We start from the raw sequence: 9,234 nt of genomic DNA, 5'->3' as shown, positions 1-9,234 counted from the left end.
TCTGTCCTATCTAACAACGACGACATCAATAACTACAACAATAAAAAGGCAACAAAAAGGAAAATAAATAATAATAATAATAGCCAGTGAACAAGCGAGTTCACCCAGGCAACCTGCTTTATGGACAGTCATGGTCCCAACCCCCCTCCTCTACTGGCAGCGAGAAACCCCAGGAGAATGCGGGGACCCAGTGCGCCGCCTCCCTCCGGCTTGCAGCCACCAGCACAGCGTGGGGATGGGACGCAGCCGCACCCACGCCGCCAGCACGTGCCCGGCAAACCCCGCCGCCCCACGTGCAACCGCGCTGCCCCACTTGTCTGGGAGGGGCTCCTTCCGCGCGGGGCGGGGCCGCCCCGGTGATGCTGGGACTTGTAGGCAGGGAGCCTGTGCCGTCCCATAGCCGCCAAGACCAGCTCCAAGAGCCACCCCAGCCTCCCCGAGCAAAGAAGACGCTGAGTTTGCGAGCCCACCCCCCCACCCCCCCCCGCTGGGGACAGACTCAGGGAGGCTTTGTCACTGCGGGAAAACTGAGGCCCCCTGGAAGACCCACCACCAATCATGTGGTAGGGCAGGAACCACCTTTCCTGGCTTCTGGGGACCAGGCTCAGGTGTCACTTTATCAAAGTTGTCCAAGAGACCCTTGAACGTCTAGGTCTGAGTGCTCTTTGTTTTCCTTCCGTCGTGCATTCACTCAACAAACAGGTCCCTGAGGTGCTTTTGCTTGTCCTGCCTATTGGACAAAACATGCCAGAGCCCACTTTGTTGCAGGAGGGAGATCTAAGCCAGAAGCTGGACAGGGCTTGGGGGAAGCAGGTGTCTGGAAAGAAAGGAAAAGTAGGATGAATTGATGGTGATGGGGATACAGAGAAAGTAGACATGAGGTTGGGGAACCTGAGGAAAGGTAGTGACAAGAGAGGCACAAAAGTTGAGACACAAATGTTTGTTCCCAGAGACTGTAAAGATTTGGGGTACCCATCCCGGCATGGGTAGGGCTGGGGAAGGAAGGAGAGGATGTCAGTAGCTGCTGGAGAGAGTCAAGAGGCCCTGGGATGAGACAGCTTCCTCTGGGCCTGCTGTCAAGCTAACTTGCAGAGAAGGTGCTGGAAAAAAAGTCCCAAGGATTAATGAACACTTCTGCTTCCTTGTGACCCTTAGCTTTCCTGGTGCCACCTCAGTACCCACAAACTCCAGTCTGTGCCTCAGTGTCTCCAGAGGAAGTCATACCATTGGGGTCAGGAGGACCCTAACAAAAGCTGTCATATGTGAATGCACCAGCATGTCACAACAGCCAGCCTGGACAGGGATTGCTTGGAGTTCCCCAGAGCTGGACTATGCAACATATGTGAACCACTGGTGGGGGATGCTGGTTCCAGGACCAGATTCCAGAGAGCCTGTGCTGAGGCTCTGCACCTGCTTCCATGTTCAATGATCAGGCAGGTTTAAATATCCTAGTTCCTAGTAACTGTTATTAGATTAACCCTAATAATTCCCAATAATCCTGATCCAGGGAGTTCCCCAAATTCTGTAGTCCTACTTGGGGTGAAGCTCACAGACACACAAATGTGGGTCTGTTGCTATAGTTAGGAACAGAGGGAAGACCAATGTCCTCTACTTGCTTTTCTCACAAAGATGGTGCACAGATGGAGAAATTTCTGATACCAGCCCCTGGCCTGGGAAGGAGTTCTGAAGAGGCCAGAGTGCTCTCCTTGTAGTCATCTGCTGAGACTGCCATGACACCTGGTGTATTTCTTTGGGCTGTGTGTGAAACTATTTTGCTCATTGAACATTTCTGTGCTGAGGGAATGTTCTAGGCATCCTTGCAACTCCTGTGCCTGCAATACTTGGCTCGAGAAGTCTTGATGATAGTTGTGGAATGACTCATGAAGGGAACTGATCATTTCAACTTTGCACATGATGTGTGGCAGTCTTCTTACAGCCCAGGGTTAGATGTTGATTCCATGAGCATTGTCGAGTAATCGTTTACTAGTCATTGCGCTGCTGAGGTCAAGGGCCTGGAACCGGCAGGGCACACAGTAGGGTCCTCAGGAATGTTTGTTCAGCAGAGGCGCCCTTTCTTCGGAAATGGCCTTGCCCCGTATCTTGCCGAGCGTACCGGTGCGGCCCTGACTACACTTCCCGGCAGCCTCGGCGCGCAGGGTGGGGCGGGCCCGGCCCGGCTGGGGGCGTGGCCTGACTGGCTTGGGGGCGGGCCCGGCTACAAAGGCTGGGGGCGGTCACGGGGCCGCAGAGTGCCTGCTCCCCTTGCCTGAGCGCCGCGCTATTTAGCGCGCACAGCGGGAGCTGCCGCGAGTGCTCGGGTCCGGGGCCCCTGCTGCCCCGCGCGCTCCCCGTTGCCCCCCATGAACGCAGACCCGCGCGGGCCGGGTCGGTAGGCGGTGGGGCGCCCCCCATGCTGCTGCAGCCCGCACCGTGCGCCCCGAGCGCAGGCTTCCAGCGGCCCCCGGCCGCCCCCGGCGCCATGCACGGCTCGCACAAGGACACCACGTTCACCAAAATTTTCGTGGGCGGCCTGCCTTACCACACCACCGACGCCTCGCTCAGGAAGTACTTCGAGGGCTTCGGGGACATCGAGGAGGCCGTGGTCATCACCGACCGCCAGACGGGCAAGTCCCGCGGATACGGCTTCGTAAGTGACCCCGTGGCCCATCCACAGCCCGCCAGGCACTTACCGCGGTCCAGGCGGCGAGTCCTCCGGCGAGCGCACCCCCAGCGCCCGGGGGCCGCCGGGAGCCTTCCCGCCTCGGGCGCACCTGCCGCCCCCTCTCGGCTCCTGCGGCTCCCACCCCCACTTACCCCCAGCACCTATTTCCCTGCCCCCACCCCTCTCTGGGCTTCAAAGGGAGCTCCCCGTGCTCACTCAGGGCTCCGCTGCTGAGTTTCTGAAGAGGTTTGATGGTTGCTTTCGGGACTTCCTGGAGCAACAAACGAGGGAAGAACAGAGGCTTCATCCAAGGGTGCTTTGGAGTGTCTTAGCCTTAGATTTTCTACCAGTTCCCTCAGCTGTCCCAAATAAATATAAATTTAAGTTTTTTAAAAGGGTTTAAAGACATGGTTTATTTTTACCTTTTCTCTACAGTGGCCCCAAAGTCCTATGAGAAAACGTGGCCGCTCCCGTGTCAGGCGAGGGCCCCAGACTGTCTTGGGGGTGACCTGACCCTCCCTCGGGCTTGATTTTCTGTGTCTTCCAATACTTGAACTTGGAAGCTGGAGTTGGAATTCTGGCAGCAGCTCCAGGGGAGACGAGTCCCAGGAGACTGCACTGAGCACCCTGGGCTGGGGGGGAAGTGAACTGACCTCTAGGTGCTAAGACAGATTCCCGCCCCCACCCGCACCCCCTGTGGCCCAGCGAAGCCCCTGATCTGTGGCTGTGCTTCTCTAGGTGACTATGGTCGACAGGGTGGCAGCTGAGAGGGCTTGCAAAGACCCGAACCCCAACATCGACGGCCGCAAGGCCAATGTGAACCTGGCATATCTGGGCGCCAAGCCCCGCAGCCTGCAGACTGGTGAGAGTCAGTCTATTTCTTTCTGCTCAGTTTTCTTACTATATCGGGTGTAGGTATCTGGGGTGGAAACCCTCTCCCGCCACCACCACAGGAGGGCTGCTATCATGTGCCCACAGAGCCGCCAGTAGGCAGTCTCCCCAGCAGGGGAGCAGTGCCCCTTGTTCCATGATGGGACAGGGCAAGGAGAGGCCTGGGTCTATTGTCAGGATCCTTAGGAGCGGGGATGGGGAGTGGGTACCTGGGCCAGAGGCTGGGGGCTGTGGGCAGCTCCTCTGGTCCCTTGGCCTGCTCATTTGGGAGCTCTGGGGTTCTTGTGGGAGGTGGGTGGGGCAGAGGGATCTGATTGTACCTTCTGTTGAATGGCTGAGCCCTGAAATGTTCTCTCATCCTAGGCTTTGCTATCGGCGTGCAGCAGTTGCACCCCACGTTAATCCAGCGGACTTACGGGTGAGTGGCCAGGGATGGAGATGAGGGTCAGTCCTTGATCAGCAGACTAGGCAGGACATGGGTTTTCTGACTTCCCAGTGTGTGAGTGGGGTGCTTCTGGGTCTGAAGGGACCATTCACCCAGGACCTCTAGCCTCACAGCCCAGGACTTGCCAGTTGCAGCCCCTTTTTCTAGGTCTGAGCACTCTCTCTTTCTTCCACTTGCCAGAAAGCAGGGTGTGTAAGAGGATGAGGTAGACCAGAAGCACTGAGGGAGAGGATTGCCTTTCTGTACCTCAGGCAGAGGCTGCCCTCCAGAGATAGGGAATGTGAGTACCAGAGCCGGCTTGCTTTGGTCTGCATGCTGGCTCCATGTGACCTGAGGCCGCTCACAGAGGAGTCTGAGTCTCAGTTTTTCACCTGTGAAATAAGGATGGTGATATGCAGCTGAGCTCTGAGTAGAGGGCTGGGTGGGCCTGTTGCGGCTGAGAAGTGTTTCACTGATGTTCTCAGGAAGTAACAGGGACACACCATTCCTGGAGTACCCCCCTGACCTTCTGCAGTGCTTGACAGATAGTGGCAGCAGGTCACTGCCAGCCAGGATCCCCCATTTGTAAAGCTGTAGCAGGTGAGATAGAATTAGGGCCAGATGTCCCTGGTCTGAGTGGGCCCCACTAGTGGGCCTTTGTCTGCCAGGCTTTGGAGCAGCAGGACCCACCCTCCTCCAGCCGAAAAAGGCCCTCCTCCCCCTCGCCATTTTTTTTTTCCCCCCCTGAACATCTAATAAGGCCTAGCAGCTGCTTGGGGAAGGACACACACACTTCAGGGGCACAAAGGAGCCTGCCATGCAGTCTTGACTCCCTAGCCTGTGATTGATGTCGCCTGTGAGACTGATTGCAGAGCGTGTTGGTAAGGGTGGGGGTTCATTCTGGGGGTAAAGTGGGGTGGGGGGAGAGTTATAAACCAGACAACTCCAGATAGAATCTGAGCGCTTCTGAAGCTCTTGGCGTTAGAACCATGGGCTTTGGGTGTTAAGCTTTATTGCATGCTGTTCTGTGTGTGTGTGTTGGTGAGGGGGAGGAATGAGGGGAGTACAGCTTCACTCTCAAGGTATTGGGGGTCAGGTCAGAAGCAGGGTTGGGATCTGACTTGGGTAGACCAGATGACTAAGGAATTCCTCCCCCCCCCCCCCATGTCCTCCATTCAGGGCTGCTGCCCTAGTGAGCAGCATCTGTGGCTCCACAGTGGCTTCTGCGCCAAGGAGCTAACATGTGAGCTCAGCTTCCCATGTCCCAGGAGGGAGTCCCGAGGGCCGTTGGGAACAGGTGTTCTGTTTCCCCTTCTCCCCCTGAGACATGCTTCACCACTGTCTGGAGCCATCTTGGTACATGGGGATACCCCCATACCTCCACACATACCATCACCATGGGTTCTTCTTTGGATTTCACCAACCATACAAAGAAGTGGGTGTTCCCCATTTCCCACAGCCCTGACTGTCTCCCAGGGTTCACATCCAGTGCCAGGGTGTGACTAGGACTAGGGCAGATGCAGCTATATACTCAGAACAAGTGCATACAGTTCTTGCTTGCAGGAATCTCAGTGATCATCCCCCTACCCCGCAAGTCCAGGCTGGGATCCAGTCAACTGCCAGTGCTGGATATCTGCAACCTGCAGGCCTGGTTTCAAATCCTGACCCTGCCACAGAACTGGGTGCTCTTTTCCAGTGCTGTGGTTCTCCATCTGGAAAATGGAATGATAGCCATTTAACACAGCTCCTTGGGACTAGGTGCTTTGCTCTCCACACTGTTCTTTATCTTCATAAGGAGTTTGTGAGGTTGGGGCTGGTATTATTCTTGCTTTATAGATAGGGAAACAGAGGCAAGGAAAGGAGAAAACTTAGCAGTCTGTTCAGGGCAACTGAAGTAATGGGCTCTGAACCCAGGCAGACTTGCTCTGGAGGCCACATGCTTAACCACTGTTCTCTGGCACTGTGGGAACATAGGGAGGAACCCAGGCCTTTCCCCTCCTGGTCTCTGGAGCTGCTGGGGTGTCAGGAAGCGAGGGTCATAGAGTGCCACCCACGTGAGGGTCACCAGGACTCAGATTTTGTAGCCATGTGCTCCTGATTTAAGGCGTCAGTGTTTTGTAACTGAATCTGTCTGCTGGCCATTTAATACCTGTGATGATGATGAGGAGGAGGCCTGTGACTCTTATTTGTTGGTTGCCAAGGGGGTGAGGACCCAAACAGGGATATGGAAACAGAGGAACAGCCAGGCTGTAGTTTCCAAGCATGCGTGGACTGCAGCCCCTCAGAATCACTCCACCTCCCACCCACCAGGATGGCAGGAGGAGTACCCAGTTGTGCTGCCCAGGGGGCCTGGCTGGCTGGATCAACTGCTTTGCTGCCTCGCCCCAGAGCCCCAGAGCCCCAGAGCTGGGTGTCAGCAACCCTTTTGTCTTTGCAAACAATTGGCCCCCAGGAGCATGGGTAGGCCTGACTCAGCGGTCAGTTTTGTCAGCTTGAGGCTAACTGAGGGCAAGGTAGGAGCTGGAGCATGGGCAGCTCAGGGTTTGTCAGCTAGTTAGCTCTTCTCCTGCCTGGCTGGGCCCACATGGAACTTTCCAGCCCCATCACATGTCCTGGGCAACTCCATAGATTCACACGGCCGAACCCTAGCCTGAACTGGGTCGTAAATGTCGGCATGGAAAGACTCACCGGAGAACTTTTAAACTTTATGCCTTTTGCTTGGATTCCCCTGGTATTTATTTTGTTAAGTGGAATGGGATCTTTCCGGACCTAATTCGGACTGTGTGTTCCTGTCATGTAACTATATATGGGGCTGAGGCCTGGGGTTTAGAGACGCTGTCTTGGCAGGTGACAGGCCACTCTATCAAGGGAGGAGACGACTACATGCAGGGAACCCTGGCATAGTGTCTTTATGGCCCAGGTGGCTCAGCCAGCAGTTTGCAGGCAGGAGGGGACCTAAGTCTGGAGGCTTTGTGTCCATACCGTATGTAGAGTTTGTCCTGGAAGGGGCCTCCTGGGTATGGGGGGCCGGGGAGGGAGATTTAGGCCTGGGCTCAGGCCTTCCAGGATCTGAGCTTAGCCCTAGGCCCAGCTGTACTTGGAGCCTCTTCTCGGTTATTTTTAAAGGGCCAGCTGCCTTTTGGGAATCCCCACCCTCCTGTTCTTAAGGGGCCCTTGCCATAAGTTCAACACGTAATTTGCTGTGAGTTTTGCTCTGTGCCAAACATAGAACCAGACTGGACTGGAGGTGGGAGTGTCAGACAACAGAACAATGTCCCTGAAGCTATTGGATATTAGGAAGCAAGGACCATGGAGGCCTGGCCCACCTCTTTCTCTTAGACTCATTTCCCAACTGAGGATGGTGAGGCTTCCCCCTCCAGGGCTAAGTATTCATGCGCAGAGCTGTTGATTGGGGCCTGGCCCAAGGAAGGCCCAGAATTTGCCAGTGAAACATTTCCTGGTGGCCCTGAGTGATATCTGTTGCCCCAGCTGCTGGATAGGAACTGGGTGAAGAGAGTTGCACTCACCAAGTATGGCAGCTGAGACATTCTCATTCCATCCTTGGGGTTCAGCATCCCCTCTGGCCAACTTTCACTCAGGCCAGAGCCAGACCCCAGGAATGGCATAGTCCATCGGACCCTGACCCAGGCATGTGGCACACCGTTTGGCCTGTAGTTCCTGTGACCCTTTTACCCTCTACGTGAAGGTCTTTGGTGTCCAAGTTGAGCTCTGCTTACTGGCCATAGTCATGGTGGGAGGTACACTAGGCGTGTGGAAAGAGGTCAGTCTCTCCAAACCTGTGGAGCGTGTGGATAGAGCAGAAAGTAAAGATCTGTCCCCAGAATCATTCCTTCACCAGGCTTCCATCAAGTGCCTACAGTAATGCAGGCCCTGAGCCCAGGGTGCTTGAATAAGAGAAAGACAAGGCTTCCCATTTCAGGGTACCCCCTTTCCACTGGAGAAGTCAGTCCATTAAAAATCTAGGTCGGCAGCTGGGGAAATTGCTCAGCTGAGAAAGCCTTAGACCTGCTTATGCCTGAGGTTCCTGCTTCCACCCCCAGTACCATATGTATCAGACGGGTGCTCTTTCTTTATCTCTATCTCATGGGCCCCTCTCCCTCTCCCTCTCCCTCTCCCTCTCCCTCTCCCTCCTCTCTCTCCCTCCTCTCTCTCCCTCCTCTCTTTCCCTCTCCCTCCTCCTTCTCCCTCTCCTTCCTCTCTTCCCTCTCCCTCCTCTCTCTCCCTCTTCCTCTTCTCTCTCCCTCTCCCTCCTCTCTCTCATGAATGAAGTAAATCTTTTAAAATAATTAGGAACCATGGTGGCAATGGGCACAGCTGGATGGGACAGCTGACCCAGGGAACTGACTCCTGGTGTGGGATAGTCCCCGGCTGGGATTGTGATGGATGGAGACCCTGCATTCTCGTGTGTGAACGGTGTTGCACAGCCTGGTTCAGTGTAGTGTGTATGGTGTCTGATTCTGACTTTGATGACGTCAACTCTAAAGTCATGTAAGATGTCACTTCTATGTGAGACTTTCTCTACGGATGTGTTTTGTGGCTTGGGATCTGATCATTATTTCCTAATACAAAATTAAAAAACATGGGACCGGGTGGTGGCATACCTGGTTGAGCACATGTGTGCAAGGACCCAGGTTCAAGCCCCCGGTCCCCACTTGAAGGGGAAAAGCTTTGCAAGTGGTGAAGCAGTGTTGAAGGTGTCTCTCTTTCTCTCTCCCTCTTTATCACCCTCTTCCTTCTTGATTTCTGGCTATCTCTATCCGCAAATAAAGATAATTTTTTAAAAAAATTCAAAATCAAAAAGGAAAGCTGGGGTGAGGGGCCCATTGTCAAGAGGAGTTGGTATCATGGGGGGGGGCAGGGATGTCTGTGCTTTTGGGGGCAGTGGCAGGAAGTGAGGTTAGAGCTTGAGTCTTTGGGGTCTGGGAGGATGCTGCTCCCTGTCACCCTCCCTTCATTTGGCACCACATGACTTGTTTTTACTTTCAGGGTGTCTGGGTGTCCCAGCCCACTCCTCACGCTGTAACTTCCTGTTTGGCAGTTTGCTGGAGCGAGGCGTGGGCTGGCAGTGGTCCTCCCCCTCGGTGGCCCGTGCAGCACCTGTTGTTTTGTCCCCGTCTGCTGTAACAGAAACCAGCCTTCAGGGGCGGGTCTTGGTTTCCTCTCAGGGGAGGCCCTCCTGTTGTGGACGGGGGAGTCTTGCATGGAAGACTCAGGTCCAGCATCCATGGCCTTGTCC

The 9,234-nt window shown here is 55.1% G+C and overlaps 1 protein-coding gene across 2 annotated transcripts in view; it reads left to right on the top strand.

Moving 5' to 3' along the window:
* Window positions 1-2,227: 2,227 nt before the first annotated feature.
* The window catches only part of RBM38 (RNA binding motif protein 38), a 73,345-nt gene continuing 66,338 nt past the window's right edge, over window positions 2,228-9,234 (top strand). Inside the window, exons 1-3 of one of the 2 annotated variants that reach the window (XM_060184882.1) lie at window positions 2,228-2,647; window positions 3,401-3,524; window positions 3,917-3,971. In XM_060184882.1, the coding sequence (XP_060040865.1) occupies window positions 2,411-2,647; window positions 3,401-3,524; window positions 3,917-3,971 (416 nt within the window). In that variant the 5' untranslated portion in view covers window positions 2,228-2,410. The remainder of the gene's footprint in view (window positions 2,648-3,400; window positions 3,525-3,916; window positions 3,972-9,234) is intronic. The other variant, XM_007525138.3, reaches the window with a different exon arrangement.

This window comes from Erinaceus europaeus, chromosome 1 (assembly GCF_950295315.1).
Source record: "Erinaceus europaeus chromosome 1, mEriEur2.1, whole genome shotgun sequence".
Taxonomy (NCBI): Eukaryota; Metazoa; Chordata; class Mammalia; order Eulipotyphla; family Erinaceidae; genus Erinaceus; species Erinaceus europaeus.
Note: the sequence above shows the minus strand (reverse complement) of the source record. Positions and strands in the feature narration are given on the sequence as shown.